This window comes from Anopheles coustani, chromosome 2, assembly GCF_943734705.1.
Source record: "Anopheles coustani chromosome 2, idAnoCousDA_361_x.2, whole genome shotgun sequence".
Taxonomy (NCBI): Eukaryota; Metazoa; Arthropoda; class Insecta; order Diptera; family Culicidae; genus Anopheles; species Anopheles coustani.
Window position 1 is genome coordinate 7,523,596 of NC_071289.1, and position 21,685 is coordinate 7,545,280.

Consider the following 21,685-nt stretch of genomic DNA (forward strand, 5'->3'; position numbering starts at 1 on the left):
TGATGCGAATTTTTCCTCCTCCGCAATTTTCCAACAGGCTTTCGGGCACGGAGACAAAAACCCGACGCTCCACCCGAAAACGCTTTGTCTCATCAGCGGCTCACACTCTGGTCTCTTCAATCAAGCGTGCAATCCACCATCCGTCCCCGAGCCGAAGGCGAGGAAAAGCGCGAGCAGCTCCCACTGTTTGCCAGGCAACCCGGAGGGGGGTTAGCGGGAGGGAATGGATTGTCGCAAGTGACGCAAGTGAAAAGTGATTCGGGAGAAAATTTCAATAACATTTCAATGACGGAGGGAGGAACGGATGGGGAGTGACGATGACAGCCCCGGGAAAACTGGAGGATGATGGTGGTGGTGCGGTACGTGAAAGTGACACAACCACGGCACAGGATGCGCCTTTGGTGGTGGTGGGAGGCAGGAGGCGGTGCAAAAGAGAAATTGTTTGTTGTTCTTCCGCCACCGTTCCTCCCCCCGTCTTCGTCACCAGGGAAACTCATCCATCGCCACGGAGCGATCTCGCAATCCTTTTCCACGACGACGGGCAACACCACGCTCAGTCCTTCAACAACCAACAGCGACACGGAGGAAAATAGGTGAAGATGAAAAATAATTACACCGAAAGGGTGGTGGGAAAAGTGGAACGCATACTTTTGCCCAAGCACGATACACATCGGGCTCATCGGAGGCGAAGAATCGCAACTCGCGGCTGATAACGCAGCGGAAAAATCATCCATCCATCCATCCATCCATTTTCCCTCGCTGTTGCCAGTCGGTACACGTTCGTCCTAGGCGTGCGTTTAGGCCTCGGGATGGAAATGGGCTCCCCGGTGCCGTTTCCCAACACACAACTCCGAACCACAGTTTGATAACGACGACGACGGTTTCAATGAGCGGCCCCTAGGAGAAAGGATAATTCTGTACTTTAAAATCTCAACCGTCGCTATCGCAAACACACAAACACACACACATACACCTGCACACACCAAGCTTACCATCCTAACCCAGTGCGGGAGCAAATGGTGCGCTTTTCCGTGAACATTTTCACACCAACGACGCTCGGACGACGAGTTTTGGTTGACGAGAAGCAGAAGAAGCCCCGAACATCCCAAGCCCCCTCCTGATGCAAGGCAAGGCAGAAGCCCAGCGGAAGGTGCGGGGAACAGAGTGCGGAAACGATGGTTCGAGGCGAGTGGGAAAACTTTCTCGTGTTTCGAAAATCGTGTCGGTTTTTATCATTTCCGCCCGCGGGCTCCAACGGCGGCGAAAGGCGCAACTCTAACACTACTCACCCCCTCCCCCGGTCCACTACTCCCCCCTTCTCTGTAAAATCTTCCTTCCCCGCCCAAACCCACGATCCATTCGTCTCCCCTTTCTTCCACATCGTCCTTTTCGCGTGCTGCGAACAAACGAAAGTGAAATTTTTCGCCCGAAAGATTCATTATTTACCGCGCGAACCCGATTCGGAGCGTGGTAGTAGTATGCACGTTCGATAGTGGTGTGTGCCTGTGACACTGGAATGTCCTTGTTCTCACTTTCTCTTTCCAGCCTCCACTCACCCCGGTTCGTCACTTTTGTTTTCTACTTTTCATCTTAAATTGACTGAAACTTTCATCACCATGGTAGTCAACAAGCGGGAAGGAAAGAGAGAGAGAGGAAGTAGTGTCACCCTCAAATGAAAGAAAAGAGGATACAATCTTTGCATAATCCAACTGAAATTGAGCGAAAGGCTTTCACGCTGTGTTTGTACGTTTTTCTTTCGATTTTAATTTTCCTAAAATATTCCCAAACCGTACGCTCTCCAAAAACGTTATATTACATTTAATTTTGTGAGTTTGTTTGCACAAATCAAAACACGAGGAGTTCTGATTCATTTATCCTATTTAATGACAATTCAATTAGTCTACAACCATCCTGTATGCCAACATTTATTTGTTGTGTCAGTTAATCGAATTTAATCATTATTGTACATGCTACACTTTTTCCCCCGCTTGTTGAACATTTTTTTCCCTAAAACTTCCCCTTCCAGTGGTATTCCGTTCAGCGAATCTCTTCCAAGTATAATCGGATGCAATTATTTCACATTCTTTAATGTGCATTATGTTTTGCACCGTGGCAAAAATAAACCGGTGGCTCAGCATTCGATTCAAATTGTGCTAATTGTGCAGGTGCTTAAAACCGCTCTTTCCATTGCCCACTTTTCCATTTTATCCTTCGCCAACCAGATAACCACAGTTCGCCACACTTTAAGCCACTCTACTGCACGGATAATCTACACCGCGTTATTGGGTGAGCTTTCGAAACTTTTGTGTTCCCCTCGGTCCTCTCGCGCTTTAATCCTTAAATGTAGGACACAACTCAAACGCTAAGCGAATTCTGTCCACCTCAGCTCGTGGGCGCGGGGGAAATTATCTACTTAACTAGCCAAATTTGCAATATTTGCCTTCACGCGAGGATTGTGTCTCGCAAGCGAACGGACGAATCGGTACACAGCAACAACTCTGATTTTGTCCACCTCGCGAGAAAGAGGACAAAGGGGCAGGTAAGAAGTAAAAAAACCTCGGCTCAATAAAAATTATAATAAATTCAATCCTAAAACGACCTCGCGGGACACACCGAGCCGCACAGTGGTGAATTATCCAAAGCGGTCAGGCAAAACACACACACAGGATAAAAAGTCCTGCATGGACGGAAAGTCGTTTCAAAGCATTCCACGCAACAACAAAACTACGATCTCGCGCGAAAGGACAAACGATAAAAATACAACCCCCCTCCGAACTCTGGACTCTTTTTCCGCTCCGAGGTATCCCTGTCGCAAGCGAAAGGATCGTCGAGTGACAGCGAAAGCGAGCAAACATCGGCCCCGAACATTATTAAATTTTAATCCTCCGGCTCAATTCGGCTTGGCCCACCAAACCTTCCCCCGCCGGACATTCGCGCCCCGGAACCGGAAGGACAGCGTGTTTTTGAATACAGTCGAACACGCGTTTTGGAGAGCGCACTCTCTTCTAGTGATGAAATATTCGTATTTTCCATTTCCACTATCTTTCGTTCCCGGCCAAGCACACATTTCCTCACTTTCACTCGAAAGTTCCACTCAATTTCCCGTGTTTCCGCGCGACGTGTGGCGATCTTCACGACCCAACGCGACCGAGAAGAAGGAGAGAAAGTGGTTGAATACGAGTAAAAAAAACCTCCAGCGGATGTGAGTCAAAGGGAAATCTATAACGTAAGCAGGAACGACAGGACAACACAACTGAGTAGCACCGAAAAAGAAAATAACCATCCTGCCACGTGTCGTGCAGCGTTCACCACAACCGACTGGCCACAACTTCTGCTCACAGGTAAGGCAAGCCACCGAACAGGAAACCGGAAACCGGAGCGGCAGCGACAAAAGGGGTCGTGCGGGAGCTGCCTTACCTTCCGTCGTGCATTAACTGACCCATCAAACGACCACCAAAGGGATCGAGAAAAAAAAACCTTCGGTGACTGGTTGGTGATTTTTGTAAATATCAAAAGAACAAAACAAACATACAACACACACGAAAGCACAAACTCGCAACAAAATGGAGGGAAAAGCCATCACAACACGCCAGGAAAAGCGGTTGGGAATGAGTTGCTCCGCGCGAGAAAAATTAATTTCCGCGATTGTGACACACGACCGCGAGAGCTGTCCGTTATCAGCTTCTCAGTCCATAACTGCGCCAACAAAGGCATCATGCTGTCCATAAATGGGGGACATTTCTACCCTGGATGCTTTCTTTTGGTTATTAAATTTTCTAAAACAGGATAGATTGAAAAACGTAAAATAAATATAAATTTTTGTTTTCTAATTACATTACGAATAAAACTAATCATAAGTTGCAAAAGAAAAATCAAATTACAGGTCCTCGTCGATTGAAGAGAAATTTGTAAAATAAATATGTTTCAATTTTCCCCAGCAAAATAAAAACTCTTTTCGAACGCCAAAAAGAGCGCCACAATATTTACACTACAGTTACCAGTTAACGAGTGTGTAACATAACGTCCAGCACGAAACCAAAATTGGAGGGAGGAGGCGAAATCAACTGTCAAAGAAAAGGACTCGCGATTCCACCTCACCGAATTTCGCTAATCCTAGGCAAATACGTTCGAAACAAAAAAAAAGATAGGTGCCACTCGGTGCGTTCGTAGTTCATTGTTTACAAAGTGACAACGACAGCGAGCGAAAATCGCGAATGTGAATTGTTAACGCACGAAAAGTGTCCCTTTTTTCCGGAAGCAACAAAAACGTAACAACACACACGCGCGTCCAGAAAGGCGGGGTACAAAGTCGCAGTCTGCCATCCGAAACCGTCCTGATGGTAAAAGGATAAAAAAAAAGTAAAATAAACCTCACGTCAAAGGGCAACGGAGACAAGAATGGGGGGCTCGGGTTTAAACAAAAAAAAACCTCGATCCACCGTCGAAACAGGACATACACACTTTGCCCACGCCAAGACCAATAAAACGACAACGGGACGGACCGCCAAGAAGGACTGGACCAACGTCCCCACAGCAACACCATCATCATCATCATCATCAGGTCCTGGTGGCACCTTCCTTTGCCATCCGCGAACGGTAAAGCCACGTTTGCTTCCGAAACGTGAGTCCTCCAATTCGCGAAAGCGTCCTTGTCCTAGGAAACGGACGAGACTCACATTCTCCCTTTAAATCACAAAACAACAAAAAAAAACTAGATTAAAATAAATCGCGAATGCGTACGCATGTCTCCGCGAGTTCTTTTCCCATCCCGATGGGCTGACTGTGAACGACGCATGGTAAAATGAAAATTTAAAACAAATGTCTAATCCTTCGAAAATCCGCTTCTCATTTCCGCCAAAAACACACAAACATATCGCTCGAACGCACGAACGTGCCAACCAATCAACCCGCGGGGAACTGGAAAATGGACGAGAAAGAGGAAAGAAGGGTATCGTCTACGTGCGTATGTGGCGCGGAAATCCTTTCATGTCAACCAGCGATCGGAAAAACGTCTCCAATTGGCTCGCGAGTTCGGGCCTCGCGGTCGAAAAGGGTTTTCAAAGCAACGGCCATTTCCTAAAATCCACCCCTTCTGTGAGGGGTGCTTTTCCAGCCCAGCCACTGCTGGCGGAGAGTCGGGGGGTCAGTGACACTTACCTCCACAAACCAGCGTGACGTCGGTGAGGGTGGCGGAATCGAACAGGTTGGAGAAGGCCGCCGCCAGGTTCGACGAGTAGTTGCTCCATTTGAGGCAGTACTGCTGTTGATCCATGTTGGAGCCTTTGTTTGCCGCCCGTAGACACAGCGTTCCGACAGTGGTACCTTCCGGCTTACGACGCGAAAAACGAGCGCGTCACGGTATAGTGCCGTTTCCAAAAGGAAAATTTAGCTCCTTCTTCTCCTCCGGCCAGCTAGTTCTCGATCCGTGTGCTCGGCAGTCCCGCGGAAGATCTAAAATGAAACCGAAGCGAAAGTGTAGGTTAGAGAAAATCGTGGCTCAAAATAGCAATCGTGGCCTAAAAATAAATGTTATTTACAAAATAAAAGGACTTTTAAGGACCTCAGGATCAGTGTGGTGGAAACTCCGAACGCTCCGAAAAGATTCTACTCCAACGATGTGCGTTGCACATAAATCATTGATTTATCTTCGATCGGGCCTCGAAGGTCGTAATGTGGAACCACATACACCCCCCTCCCCGCTTCAGACTATCCATCCACCATTGTGTCCCGAAAAAAAAGCCCGAAATCCTTCGCCCAACACGACTATGACACCTAGGACAATAAATCCACACGATGTGCAGGAAAAGACAGGACACACCAAATAATAAATAAAACCGACAAAAGAATTCAAACGTTCATTAAAATGCTGGTAGGAAGGTTTTTTTGGGTGTGTTTTCGACTGTTTTTGTTAGAAAGACCACTAAAAGTGTCAAACGAGAAGGATCTCGTTTTTCGTCATAGTGAGTTTATGTTTACTTTTGTAAACTCAAGAAGTAGACATCTTTTTTACATCTCTGCCACTTTTCCATAAAAAAAAATAGATATTGCTTTTAGAATATTGTTTTAAAGAACCATCGACTGTTAAGTATTGAACGTATTACATAATTCCCCTTAGAGGGCGCGATCACGTAAGAGAAACCTATCCTCCATCGCTAGACGATGACTCTAGTGCTGCTCTGCTCACGATAAAATATGTACACCCCACCCCAAAGACGCATTCACCCAGTGACACGGTACGCACAAAGGCACGTCGCCACGCACATTTAGTCCCAATGTGTAAATATTGAAACAAGGAACGGTCTCCGATGCGTTCGATACGCAGATTTACGAAACAAACCGCAAAAGACGACAGCGGTTCCTCGAACAATCCGAAGTGGTGCGTGTGTTGCAGAGTGTGCAAATATTGAAGAACAAACCGATGGCGATGTTGAGACAGCGGCCGACGGGAAACTGGGCCACCCGCTAGGGGGTGAGGCTTTTCTTCGCCCTCTTCCCAATTGTTTCTGTGAGAAATTCATCCTGTACGCACTCTGGCAAACGCATCTTTTACGTCTCTGTAATGGGTCTAGTTTTTTGGTGTTACTAAAAAACACATAACGTGATGAAATGTTTGAACTCGGTACTCAAAGACAAACCAGGGTGGGAGTTATGAAAGCGCTTATTGGTATCCTTAACTGAATCGAAAGTTGGGAAACATGGTTTATTAGCAAAATTAAATAATAAAAAATGCACTCCTTGGCTTTCATGATGCATAAGCTAAAGAGAACCGTTTAATCCACTACGCATTGATCTCAATATCTTTGACGCTTCCATTAATAACAATTATTTGGCCACCACAATGCTTACTGTCAAAATATTTAAAGTGCGTGTTTGTTTTACGTTTTGTGAGCAAACATTACCCAGATTCATTATCGTTGAAACACGTCGTGCACATCCGACGGGAAGACTTTTTTTCGGGTTAATTCCCTTTCTTTGGTGGTGTAATTTAATCCCAAATGCACCAAAACCAACCGACGCTAATTAACCCCTTTTTTCCACCCAGCATTGTGCGGGGTTTGTTGATCATGGAAATTAGGCGATCAATTGCTGACGGGTCGTATCGTCGAAAATGATGCCCGAGGTTTTTTCTTGTTCGATGCAGTTTTTTGGCAGCTAACATCCACACAACAAACAATCGCTTCGGTAGCTTTAAATGGATTTAAATTGTGTTGCTTATTTTGCCTCGCATTCGGGTAGCATTTGCAAGGGCGCGCACGACATTTCTGATTGGGCCGAAATAGCGCACAGGAAAACCACCCCTTTTTCCCACCATCCCCTCCCTCTTGGATGCCCTGGAAGAAGCGGTAGGGTAGGGCAGAGGGCATAGCAAGTGAGTGGGAGTTTGACAAAAACCATTAAACCACATCGTCAGCGGCCGCGTGTGCCATGTGTGTAAAGCTCCGCGAAGGTGAAAAACAAAACAAACCCTCTCTTATGCACAACAACAACAACAAGCACCGTCACATCCGTAATGTGAAACGCACTTAGGTCCGAACAAAAAATAGTAACAACAAAAAAAGGGAACCAAGCGCATCGAGCAGCAGCTTCAGTCGCAACTGCACAAGAAGCGAAATGGACGCGCTAAACCTACCTCCATCCAAATGCCGAAAAGACATAAAGTCTGTGAGAGTGAGTGAGAAAGAAGAAGAAAAAAAAACCCAATACCAGCGACGAAATTTCGGTTAAATAGATTTGACCTACAAAAACTATTGTGCAGCGACAAACGAAACGCACCGAGGTTGCGCTTTTTGGTACACGCCACAAAAGCGGGGTCTTCTATTGGGAACACGACATCGAATACGCATCGTGCTTACCTTTGGGCGAAGGGATTCGACGGCAGGCGCGTGGGGTGTGCGGGGGAAGAGGCAACGCATGCCACATACATAGTTTCCCTTCCCCTCCCGGGTTGTTGTTCACTTCCGCCGGTAAAGGTCTCTCAAAGTAAGCTCTCTTCTTGCTTGCCGTAATGCACTTGCAATAAACCCTTGCAGGGCAAGAAAAAATACAATTCCTTATTGAAATAGATTTTTCCAATAAATAAACACCAAAGTTGTGCAATAGAATTTCCAAGATTTTTTTATGTAGCATGTTTATCCAATAAAAATTAAATGCCTAATTTAGGTTGGATAAATATGGACAGATTCACAAGGGTTGATCATACAATCAACAATGTTGGAGTTCGATGGCCAATCGACAATCATAAAAAGCCTTCGCTTCCCTCCCTTCTACGCTTAACCCTCCCATGCCATAGTATTAACTTTTTGGAGGTTCTCGCGACTCGACCGGAGGGTTGCGGTTGCATGAATGCGCGTTAATCAGCAATTAAAAATGCATGAACCACAAACACATTGGGCGATCCCCGACACCCGCCCCCAAACCCCGTTGCACATCAAATGCTGCAGCGGCAACAACGACCTCTTTGTCGTTGGCATTCTGCGGCTTCAATATATGCTTCAATTGCCATGGCCACTGGTTGAGGTTTGCTGTTGTCGTTAATGTTGGCAAGCCGGGAGGGACGGGGGGTGGCTGGGATGGGTTGCATTCGCGCGGTTCGTTCACATTCAGTTTCGGGTCACACATTTTTCGGCGCATCTGCATAACCGAACCGTGTGCGATGTGGTGGAATCTCAAGGCAGATAGAAAAAAAAGGCCACAAATCTAACACACACACACACACACACACACAAATTTGGTACGAATTTTTGAGGTTTTCATTTTGTCAGTGACTTTTTGAAATTGTATTTTTATTCTTCAATACAAGCCGCAGTTTGTTGCCTTTCTGCATTTGTGCATCGGTTCCAAATATTGCCGGCGGAAGTAGCACCTGCCCGTCGGGTCGGAAGTAGCGCTGCCGAAAATGGACAACGTCGAACGAAACAAACAAAAGCAATAGCGAAGCGCTTTGTAGACGCAACAATGTATTTTCGGTGCGCGACGGGAAATACATTGATGCAATGGCAAATAAAGAAATAAAGAAAAGGAAAAAGTACATCCATGAATTTAAAAACACTCTCAATTTAAATACATGTATAAACCAATTCACTCTTTACCCTCCAGAAGCCGCAAACTGCTCCGACTTGTATGATTTATGTTTAGCTTTTTCTTTTTGCTATAAAGTTTCTTTATTTTTAAATTTTTAATTAGTCTATCTACCTTGTTCCGAACAATGAAGTGTTTTCCGTTCTAAAACTCTTCGTATAGCTAGTTATATATTTTGTTTGCTGGTTTTGTTTTCAAAGACAACAATAGTATCCTTTAACGACGAGAAACCTGCGTCTGACATGCGTCACCGAAGTGACATCGAAGGGATGTGGAAAAATAAAAAGGCATTTCCCCGGGGCGTTCCCGGGAGACTCATTTCGTTGCAGGCATTTTAACTTTTCATGAAACAGAACCCCCTCCACGTATCGTAGCAACTCCGACCGGGAGCCAATTTAGCTACTGCACGGTCCAACATGGTTCTATGCCTCGGCCAGAACAACGTAAAGGAACGCTATAATGGAAATGGCCGGTTCGGGGGAGAGAAAAAAAAAGGCAAACGAAACAATAAAGACGTTACCCACATCATACACGACAAACTAATGCACGCTGCGCCGTGTGTCGTGTGGACACAACGTCCACACCCATCACCAACCAGATGAGGTCCTGTGCACAAAACACTATACACATGTACCGTAGGATGAGGTCTGCTTAAGGGAGGTGGGTCGTTCAATGAAAATGAAATGTGACGTTGCAGAATGAAAGCGAAACAACATCGTGTCCTATGCGGTTACACCGGCAGACTGCAGTGTGGACGGAAACCTTCGCCTCACTGCAATCAGTTGCAAACACACCCTCTCTCCCTCACATATAAGCGAGGAGTGGATTGGACCAGGACATTCCCATAAAAGTTTCATTAACTCATGCACGGAAAGAAACCGACAACCGAGGAGTGGGCAAAAAACGAAAGAAAGGGGGCCGGATACCAATTTCTTCCCGTTTTATGACTTTTCCGTTCGGCTTGTCACTGCAGCAATGCATTATGCTTCAATTTCCCCCTGCCTGCATAAAGGCTGCAGTAAAAGGGAACATAATTATTTCACCTTCTGTTTGCTTAGTAGTTTGCTCTGCGTTTTATTTTCCCCTTTGCTTGTAGTATTTCCATCAACCACTCCCACATGCAACAACTTTACCCAAAACCGCCCACAAACAACCAACGGGGTTCTCCTTTACATGCATGCATAATATATGCCACCCTCCACACAAACAACCACATTATCCTGGCCGGCATGCATCGCCTCCGAGTTCCGCACTGCACAAGAGCCGGTTCGTATTGTACGTCACGTCCGTGCAGAAGCGAACCACGTTCTAAAAAGGGAAGATTTTGGCCCAAAACGTCCCCCACGAAGCGATACGCCGACATTGAAACTGAAGAAAGGCAGGTGGTTTTTGGCAAGAAACCCTTCTCCTCGGTCCGTAGTAAAACTCCACTTTAGTTTTCCAATAGGGAAGGAAGATAAATTTCCATCGAGCCGTCACCTTGCCCATGCGGTCCCACCAGGGTTGAAGAAGGGAGGGACGCATGCGTTTGTTTGTGTGGTCGCATATAGTTTATATAACCTTATACTGCAGCGGGTGGTTGAGGAAATTCCATTAAAATTACCATGCTGCTCGCTTCGTCTATATATAGACCCCGGCTCGGTGAGGGAAAGAACATCGCAGGACTTCGGTAACGGGAGTCCTTGGACCTTTGAGCAAGCGGGGGAGGAGGTGTAAGATGTGGCGTCTCAGCTTTCCCTGCACATTCGTTGCATCATCCTTTCCGCAACGACCGTTCACCGTGTGGCCAACCTCGCTGTGTGTGTGTCCTTTACAGAGTGCTGCATAAAATTAAGTATCCTTCGCTTCCCCCTCCGGCGAATCACCCAACTGCCGACAACCCTCCGAGCGCCACGATGAAGCAGTGAAAGTGAAATCGTAATACCGTCCACATCCGCCAACCGACCCGTTCCGTTGTTTCGGGTCACCGAATCCTTGCCACCGCGTTTGGCTCCCTTCTTTCCCGGGTTTGCGACTATGCGCAAATGCAGCTGCGCTTGTGTTCACATTCCGCATTCCAGCTCGAACCATTCCGTTTTTATGGCACACCACCACCACCCATCACTACCTCTGCAAGTAGACGCCCTTTCTCCGTCCCTTCCCAAGGGTTAGGGGTTTTCCGCAATTTCCCATTCCGGTGCAGCGTCGACCGAGCATAACTGCATGCTATCCCTCGGGGGGAGGATTTTCCACACCGTTTTCCACTCTCCCCAAACCCCCTCCGAAGCCAACAGAGGGTGGTGCAGCACATTTTACTTTCACTTTCTTACCGACGTAACAAGCAAGACAGGAATTGCGTCCCGGGGGTGGGTGGGTGGTCCGTGTTGCCCGCAGGTGGGTGAGGAAAAATACATTCTCTAAGCAACGGAACGGAAATGGTGGTGGGATGGCAGGCGATCGGAGGGGATGATTGCATGCCGAAGAAAAATCGTAACCACCGGCAAAGGCAACGCTGCAGCAAAACGAACGACGTCAACGTCGGCAACAACGAACCGATGTCCCCGGAGGAAACCGGTGGCTGGGGGAGGTGGCCGGACGAATTTTATTGTGTTCCATTCCTTCGCTTGCAGCGGATGTAGGTTTTATTCCATTTCGACGCTTGTAGGTGGGGACGAAGAAGCCAACCATTCTACAGCCCGAAGGAAACTCGAGGTTGGTATTGATTTTCCCTCGCCCGAACGCTCCCACTTCTGCCCCGGGTGGTGGTGCTGGTACTAATTTTCAAATGCTGCTGCTGCTGCGTGTTCCGATTTTACGAGCCAACCATCGAAAAGCCTGCAGTTTTATTGCGTTCGGTGCGCTCGTTCCAACCAAAGGCTTCACAGGATGCGTTACACTCCTTACAGGAAAGGGGTGCTCATTCAACGTGTCATCCCCCGGCGTTCCCTTCCGGTAGGCTGTAAAATGCGACTCGGAAAAAAAGGGTTAAACACATTTCGGGACGAAATGAGAAAATTACTACCAACCTTACCGCACAATCTTCTCGTTCGTCCCATGCCAACGCACACACCGCCGTTCGGTGACGCATCGAATGCGTAAGTCCGTTTAATAAAACAAGCCGGCCCGAAAGCGAAACCCCATTAAACGGCCGTCGTCACCGAACACCGAAACGCCCTGACACGGCGAAGTCGTTGCATGTCCTTGTTTTCGAGGCCCGAGGGCCGGCCTGGGCTTTCCATTGCACGCTAAATGTTGCTTCATAAAACTGCATTTTATCGTTTGTCCTTAAAAACATAAAATTTACACCCTCTTCACAGCGTACGGATATTGTCCTTCTCTCTCTCGGGAGTTTCGAGTCCCTCAAAAAGGGGCCTTTCCTTCAGATTGTGCGAAGACAACGAAAAAAAAAACACACGATCGATAGAGCCGCCGGAATCTGGGGACGACGCATAGCTCAAACGCAGCGTTAGAAGATACGGTGATGGATGGCCGATTTCCACTGGCACCACACGAAGCAAAGCTGGATGAAAAATTGCCTGCACCGGATGGTTCGTCTTTTCGAGGGTTGGGGGAGGATGGAGAGGACACGGAAGAAACATTTATCTTAAAACGGATTAAAACCACGTCACCACCATCTTCGTTGTTGTAAACGATTTTTTGATGCCACAAGAAGGGTGGAAACGGAGGGGCAAAGGATGAAACTGGAAACGAGGCTTCAAAGAATAGAACATACCATGGAGGCGCCTGGTGACCCCGTTACTTTTGTTATGGAAGGGAAGATGCAGTCTTAACATGTACATTTTCTAGTTTCAAAACATGGAAAATTGCTTTCTTTTCTAAAAGAAAGTTATTTGGTTTACTTTTAATTTAATAAAATCGATTAGACATGCATCCTCCACATACGAATAAATATAAGAACGACCGCATAGTAAATTGAACCCAAATTCTGACCTAAAGCATTCCAAACGATGATTTAATATAACGCTTTTAGTGGGATTGTAAAATTGAAAGTCAAAATTGAACCTCGCAAGGTTATTTGCGCCGGTCAAAAAGTCATAAACGAAGCACCGCACGCACTATTTGTTTCCTTCCCGATTAAACACGCACAAAAAGCGCACGAAACAAAACATGAAACCTATCCGGCAATCGGGAACACACTGCAATAAAGCAGGAAGCAACCGACGGCCATATAAATCGGCAATATTTTTCCACCGAAAACAAACCCACGCCTGCCTGCCGTGGCGCGCTAATGAGCTGAGGTGATGTTTTCCGCTCGCAAACAATAACGAGAAAATGCTGTTGCGTTTATGAGACGCATTTCTTTCCTTTTCTTTTTTTTTTTTGTTTTTTTGGCAAAACCGAAAAAGAGCAGTTAAAACCGAACCGACCAAAAATGGATTGCAACGGTGGTATACGTTCGGACTCTGGGCCGGTTCGGACATTGCCGGTCTAATAATCCATTTATTGCCAAGCACCCAATTTCTAGACGGGGATGCCAACCCGGGAGGCAAGCGAAGCAGGACGAAATACCATCCCCGTTTTTACGGTCCACCAACAGGCACTAATGAGTGCGGGAGGTTATTTTTATTTTGCCTAATGCGTTAAATAATCCTTCAAATGATCTTCCTGCGTGTGAGGCTCGGTTTAGTCTTTGGACGGCAAAGAAAATCAAGTTACACACACAAAATTCTAACACACGCACCCGCTTGGGAACCGAACAGCAACAATCAATTCGATTTACAGCGACGAAATAGAACCACCTTCGGGGAGCCCCTTTTCCTTCGCGATCGTGGACGAGTGTGTAGAAATCACTTTCGTGAACCAACGGCCATTAATATTTATACGCACATTTTACCATTATAAAACATCCTGAAAGCTCGCTGCAGGGAAGGTAAGCGCATCGTTTTTTTTTTTTTTGCAAAACCATCCACGAGAGAAGGTTGAAGGTTCGGGGATTCGGAAGAGGGCTAGCCAAATCCGCGAAACGGTACACGAGATGCCCAATAAAGCCTAGACGATGTGGACTCATCATTATCATCACCAACTTCGACGTCGTTAGCATCTAGCTTTTGGAGGGAAGGGTAGCAGAACGATGGGGGGAAAGGAGCAGGATGCTAAAATGCGTAAATCAATACATAAATCATCAGACCGTTGGTTGAAAGGTGTGGAAGTGTGCGAAAAAAAAACCACTTTCGTCTGACCGAAGCAACTTTCCGTTTATATTGACCCTCCTCCTGATGGGGCGATTACTTCTTGCAATCTTGTCTTGTCCGCTAACGGATGGTGTAAATGTGTCTCCGGAGCATCGAAACCCCAGACGCAGCTTTACCTTCGAGCTCTTTTTTTCTATGTCTCCCTTTCCGCGACCCAAGCATCTGGCTGGGCGGATGGCCGGTCCACGTCCACCGTTTTAACCCACACACGCACGCGACGCGAACGCGATGCGACGAGATTAGACGCACGATCGTACGCACCAACGCATACTACCGCGCATTGACCTCGCGCAACTTCCACTCCACTCGAAAAACGCATTTTTATCGAGGCCACTAACATCGACGAGGGAGGAAGACGGTGGAGGTGGTGATGCCCTCTTCCGCGCGGCGCCGAAGGGGATTTCCGTTTCCCTTCCTCCAGTGCAAATAGAGGCCGTTACGCGAACGGCTTTGTTGCTACGCACCAATGCGAAGGTTTTTGTAGCCCGGGCGAATGTAAACCAGGCATGCGTGGCCGGCGTTGTACTACAACGGTACACATTCGCTGAACCACCGACGGAGACGGAGTGCAGTTTTTCGGCTGGGTGCTTGAGGTGGCCAAAACGGCAAACAGCTGCTACGTGGGGGCACAACCCACCCCTTCGCTGTTTTTTTTTTGTCTGTACCCTTCTCCAACGCCGTCGTACGATACGTAACGCACCTTCTGCGTGGCCTCGACCGTTGTTGCGCCTCTAATTCAACCAGACAGCCATGGCAAAAAATCCGTTGAGTCATAACTCGATCGTTTGGAGGGTTACCAAGTGATCGGACTCGTTTTTTTCTTTTTAGCACCGTTGGGTTACCGTATCGTCCAATCTGTCTCTCAATCCCCACACTCAAAGTGCGTATGCAAGCGCGACACACGATCGAACCTAAAAAGAACCGGTCAGCTGACTGGAAAACCTTCAAATCGCATCCTCAGCCAATTCGCGGCCCATGCGGAGACTCTCGAGTCGGACGGTGCGTACGGTCCGTCGCACGCACGAAGTCATCTGTTTCACTGGTCGCCGTGGTTTTCAAATTTACTCCTTCGAAGGCCTACAAGAAAAACAAGCAGAAGCTGACCGCCGCCGGGACGGGTGGATAATGTGTTCAGCTTACTCCGTTTTACTTCGTTCGTCAGCATCACCGTCTCTCTCTTTTTGCGACCGGCCGATTTTATCTTTCCTTGGGCGTCTGGGGTACGTCTGGGGTGCGTAAGTTTTCCGGCCTTGGCACCACTTTTTCGCATTGTTTTATTTTTCGTTTCGTTCGACGTGCGAATCGTGTGGATCAATGGAACCGGCACCTTGTGGAGTGGAAATTTCATCAAATCGGTGTTGGACAGCAAGGTTGGTGCATTCCGTACCATAAAAAGAAATGTCCCCAATCTGGCGAATCGAAGGTACATAAAAATGAGAATGATTCACAAGGAACTGCAAATGCAACGCGACCAACTTATGACCATTGCAAACGGTACACCATCAAGCCTCGTCCCATTGGCGTCTAGAATCACGTCCGACAGCTATTGCCTCCAAAATGGTGGCAGTTTGCACAAACCAACCACTGGCCAGGGTCAGTTTTTACACGCATGTTTGGCGAAAAACAAAAAGAAACTGTCTACAGCCAAACTGCGCACGAACGCACGCAGCTTAAAAGTGCGGTGAGAGATTGCAGTTTCGGGCAACAAAGACCACACACAACTTTAAAACAAATAAAATTGCCACACGACGCATCAACACATATAAAATGGCGAAAACTTCTTTACTCGAAAAAAAATAATGCACTCTAAAGGAGGACATGGTTTACAGTACTACAAAAAAAGATAAACAAGCTTTCCGCATGGAAAAGAGAATAAAACAAAAACACTCGCTAACGCACCTAAAAACGATGACTGGCCAAAAGGGCCGAGCGTCGTGGACGCGTCCGTAAGTCCGAGTCAATTTGGTTTGCTGGAGTAATGACTTTTCCTCCGCACGCCGCCATGCACCAACGCATTGGGCGGAATTGATGGCTCAAACTTGGACCGAAAGGGTTCCATTTCAAAATTCTTCTCGCATACATGCCCTTACCAACCGGGTATCCTTTCCACATTGGTGAAATGAAACCGTAGGTTTAACGGTCACTCACTATCAGGAGGAGACAGTCGTGAATATCCTCCGGAGGCTTGCCGAAACAATGCAGGTCCCGGGAAAAACCAATATACCTAAGCCACAGAACGAAGTACGTCCATCCACACTCGACGTTGACGCATTTTCCCATTGTGGACAGTAGGTACTAAACAAACAAGAGGGGGACAAAAGACCTACCAAAAAACGCAACTGTCCCCAATCTCCAAGATTCGTCCCAGGACGAGCCAATTCCCCCGACATAGTCCGTAGTTTTTCCTTTGTTTCCCCACACACATACAGGGTGGACTAGGAATAGACACAGTGCATGTCTTCCAAGATGAGTGCGTTCGAAACTCGAGTGCTACTCCCATCAACTCAACTCGCAGCAAGGACTAACGAGAATAGATTAGAAAAACCGATCGGGATGGGGGTGCATGGGGGGCAACAAAGTGCAGCTCCCGCAGCTTCCGTTCGCTTCCTCAAGGTACATCCATCGTTGATCGTTCGAGGAATCGAGCCAGCACTCGAATGGCGCCTCTTCACTTCTACGTGCCTTCCGCGATAAAATAGGCTCTGCTGGGGAAAGAATGATACGCACCGAAGCGCACCATCCTACCACCGCTCTAGGATGCCGTTTTTGAGCTAGACCGGGGGATGGAGTGGGAGCATAGAAAACCGTACTAGGTAGGTATTCGTTTGAGACTCTCAACTCTCTACGGAGCACGAACCCGTCCTCGCCGACGTCCTCGCCAGAAACGCAACCAGCATGATGGCGACCAACAACAGAACACCATGGCATTATGCTCTAGGCCTGCCCGAAAATCTACCCCCTTTCCGCTACCTTCTCACGCACAGAAACACAAACACACAGACGCACACCCTAGGACCTCCCGCTTTTCACCAGTAGTGGTGGTGCTTTTGTGCGTCATTTTATCGGTTCATGCGCATTTCAAACGCATTCGCAATGGCGAGAGTGCGTTTCCCATTCCCACGGCATATCCCACGTCCTGCCGCCCGCGTCCTTGATCCCGCCTCGCCGTTTCCGGTGCCCCAACAACTGCGTGCCTACTGCTGCTGCTGCTACTGCGCTGGAAGCGATAGCATTCTCCCCGCTTCGTACGATGGCCACGACAAAATCCTTCCTCCACCAGACCTTACGGGGCACCTTACTTCCCGGCGGTGCGTATCAAACACCCGGCGCTGCCCGGGTTCTCGTCCCTCTCGCTTCACAACCGTTCTGTGTGCTTCCGTTTTCTGCCCCTTCTTTCGCTCCCCTCGCAGTTGGAAGGCTCTCACGGCAAACGCGTACACACACACACGCACGTACACTCGCCATGGCATCAAATTGCGTAGCCCAGCCCGCGCGCCACCACCACCGCGGGCGCCGCAGGGGTGAAGGAAAATTCATCACGCGCACACCCGTCCTCCGCCGCCCATCCGCTGGCAAATGCACACGCCACACCGATCAACGGGCTGGGTGGAAGGGGTGTGCAGCAGTGCGAATGTGCGTGTCAGGATCCGGACATCCAATTTCCAGTGGCATGATGGGTTGTTTCATTCCTCGCTGCTGGAGCGGACACGGATGAAGCAGGACGAATGTGCCCGAATTTTGCTGAAACAAGCATTTTCTTGCCGAGGGAAAGCCGTAGCTTTTCTTCCATTTGAAAGAAGAGTTTCTTGAGCCCACACAATGAAATACATTTCTAAAATATAAAAATTATAAGTTAGCGACTATATTCAACCCCAAAACCAAAGCCAAACAAACATACCGTGCACCAGCATTTATTTCGCTGTGCTGTCCTCCTAGTTGCTGTGATAATATAATCTGTCCCCCTTTGACCGACCGGTGCGCTTCCACCCCGGGAGGTTCATGCGTGCAGTCGGCATGGCGCATACATTTCGCTGAGTGCTACACGCGGCGCATTTTCCCCTAGTTTGCTAATTAGGTTAATTATACGCAACTAATTCCCACCCCACCCCTCCGACACCCAGTACCCCGTCCCCCGGTGTGAGCCCTTGCTGAGTGCAAGTCCGGTGCCTATGCTGTGTGTCGTTCGCAAGAGTTAAACAACCAAAATGCACCAAAATACGACTTGAGGCGGAGGGAGAAACCGGAGTGGAGTGTGGCCGCGTACGAGCGACGGGTGACAACATTTGAATATGTATATCTTAATGTCCCCCAAAGTAACACCCAGCAGAATAATAACAGAAGAGAAAAAAAACTGTCGAAAAACGGTACGCACTGTGGCGAGCGTGGAATCGGTGGCCAAACACCGGGCTCGACTAGTGTTTTGTGCTGTGTTTTGGCCTCTTACTTTCGTAGTTCGTAGAGCTTAATTATACTTGCTAGCTAGACTAACGGGACGGCCTAACTTTGCATCCTAGCGTCGCAGGGGCGAGAGAACGACACCATGCCGGAAATGACAAAAATGCATAATGCAAACACACTTTCCAGTGCCAAACCTGTCGCCACTCATTAACGGTTACCAACAGATTACCTGCCAGCTTACGTCATAATTTGGAAAAAAGTTTTACAAGAGTACAACTCAATGGAAAGGAATTAAAACTCAATGTTCGTAAACGTTGCCTTGCATTTGCACCGGATCGATACTAGCAAGCGACTTCAGCTAGGTCGGTGCTCGGACATGAGGGGCGACGAGGCGGTACTAGGCGACGGTAAATATAAGGATAAAAAGGAGCGCACGTTGCGCCATTGCGTGCAGTTGTCGCGTACGCACTCCGATGTAATTACTGCACGAACAGCTCGGACATGGCAAGAGGCGCACAACGGGCACACACGTGCACTAAGCCGGAACCATCAAAGGACTTTGAAGAAAGGGGGAAAACAGGAATTTCCCAAGGTACGAATTCGTTTTCCTACGGTCAATCGTTTCTTCGTTTCGTTTCATCTGGGTAGGGTTGGGACACAAATTGGATCTTAGTCTGAGACACATTTTTCCCCCTTTTTGGACAATCTTTTTGCAATGAGATCTGACGTAAAATTTGAGAAAAAGGAGTTATAAGCTCCTGGACACGCGCCTCTCACAGCTAGGCAGAGCCGTTTGTAACGTGCTGAAAAAATAAAAAATAGTTGTTTCAACACAACTTGAGGTAATTCCTGTTAGTTTATCTAAGTTTCATTTCAAAACAACTAAATACGCGAGACGGTGCTGCACCAGACTGGTTAAGAATTTTCGCCAAAAGCTACGGACTGTCGACAACTTTGTCTTCGCCGCGGTGTCAAACCCAACACCCAGCGGAATTGTGAAAAACACCAAACTCAACTCAACTATCAAATAATGAAATCTCACAACGGAACGCGATACGCTCCCCCGTCTAATGGACGTCTGACATGCAATATGAGCCGGTGCAGCGGAAAACAGGTCCAGCGACACCGAACCCATTCGCACCTCCCGGGTTGGCGCAGTAATTAAAACTTCAAACTTAAAGAAACAATCATCGTTTATCGCACGAACCACGTGTCGGGGGCCGGTACACCGATCAGATGAGCGGCGGCACAGGACGGCCAATCTGGTTGCTAACCCGAGCGGGAATGAAGAGCACGTGAATCCCCCGGCTAGCGAAATCATTGCAACCGCACAGGAAATCCTTCAAGGACATGCAACATTTTCCCGACTTTGTTAATCAGCCTTCGACGCAGGGTGACTTATGTTTACAGCAAGTAATGAGCATGTTTTAGAATGTTCTATCAAGTAGGCAGCTTCTTCTAGGTAACCAACTGGTTATTAGTTCCACTACAAAATAAATGCGATTCATCAAAATTAATTTCCAGACCGAGAGAAACTGCTATCAACCTCAACTGACAGATAAGAAACGATTATTGTAATAAAGCAAAATTGGTTTTGATTGACTGGTTAAGTGTTTGCGTTAAGAATCTTAAACTGTCCGATAAGATAATTTACTTCCAGCGCCTGAATTAGGTTTGCTCTTTAATCGACCCATTTGCTAAGAGCCAACAACTAGGAACTCCATTCGGGTCTAGAACGATTGTCGTTGCAAAGAACGCCTTCCCTTGAAGAAATGTCGACATGGGCAAAAAAGAAATCAAATGACTGTTCTCTCCCCAGCTTGGACGATGGTATGCTAATCTTAAATCGCATTTCATTTCCACCTCTCAGCTAATTTCGCCGGTCACGTAAGGTGCGAAACTGGGCGGCTTACTACACTTTTATCTTTCCTTGCTTAAGTTTCGGCAGCAGTACAGACACCCTTAGCGAAAAGTTTGATGTCGTCCTACAACGGGTCATACCTTTTTTCACTGCAAATGGCCTGCGTCGATGAGATCTGGAATGAACCGAGATGAAAAACAGTCTCTATTAGTGAAAAAGCACTGATGATTAATAGCATTAGGGAAGAAATTGTTCGTGCCGATAATTGAACTAAGTAGTACGGACCAAGTAGAATTCCAACCTCAACCGTCACGCCAACGGATGACGGCGTCCCGGACACTTCACTCAATGTATAATTTACACTTCACTGCTCGTAAATTGTAACGAATCCAGTCGAAACGTAATCCGATTAGGAAACTGGAGAAATGCCACCGTGATTGAACTATTTTCTGCCTATCGTTCTTTACAGCTGATCGTTGCATTGTAAAAGTAAACAAAAAGTATCCGTCACCAAAAATACACAAAAATGACGTAAACAATTGGACAAGGTGTATGCAAGGTGTAAACGACTAACCCAAGATAAGTATAATAAGCCATAATGGATCCATTTATCGATAAATGGACCGTTGTCCAAGACAGTGGATATTTGTACTATCTTTTGTAAAGGCAGAAAACCTTTTTACTTCTGTTTTATTTGAAAAGCTTTTTAATGGCTTTAATAACTAAAAAGAATAAATTTTAACAAGATAACTAAGTAAGTAACTCTGGTTATCTATGGGTAATAATAAGCCCAGTGGCAGAATATAAAAAAAGGATTTGTTACAATATAACTGAAAAAGGAAACGTAAACAATTGAACTTATGATAAATAGTTAAGTGCCATAAAAATATACTTGAGTGATAACAAAAGTAAACTTTTCCAAAAACCACAAAAATAATGTCAACTGCTGCAGATGAACAGATTACTAACTGTTTTGGTTTAATATCATTATCATAATTTAAAAAATTAACCAATCCATCTAACTGCTTGGGGATACCGTACATTCCACAAAAAAAACCACGCCAACTTATTGTAAAAACAACACGTATCAGACCTTCACTTTTACCCTTTCCCACTTGGGCTTCAGCATGAAAAAACGAAGGAAAACTGCGTAATT

The 21,685-nt window shown here is 47.0% G+C and overlaps 1 protein-coding gene across 1 annotated transcript in view; it reads right to left on the reverse strand.

Annotated features, from left to right (window-relative positions):
• Positions 1–20,993, reverse strand: part of LOC131262602 (zinc finger protein chinmo) — a 46,765-nt gene extending 25,772 nt beyond the window's left edge. The window contains exons 1-3 of the mRNA XM_058264645.1: positions 20,831–20,993; positions 20,670–20,704; positions 5,158–5,451 (exon numbers count right to left, since the gene is read on the reverse strand). Coding sequence (XP_058120628.1) covers positions 5,158–5,272 — 115 coding nt within the window. The 5' untranslated portion in view covers positions 5,273–5,451; positions 20,670–20,704; positions 20,831–20,993. The remainder of the gene's footprint in view (positions 1–5,157; positions 5,452–20,669; positions 20,705–20,830) is intronic.
• Positions 20,994–21,685: the final 692 nt, after the last annotated feature.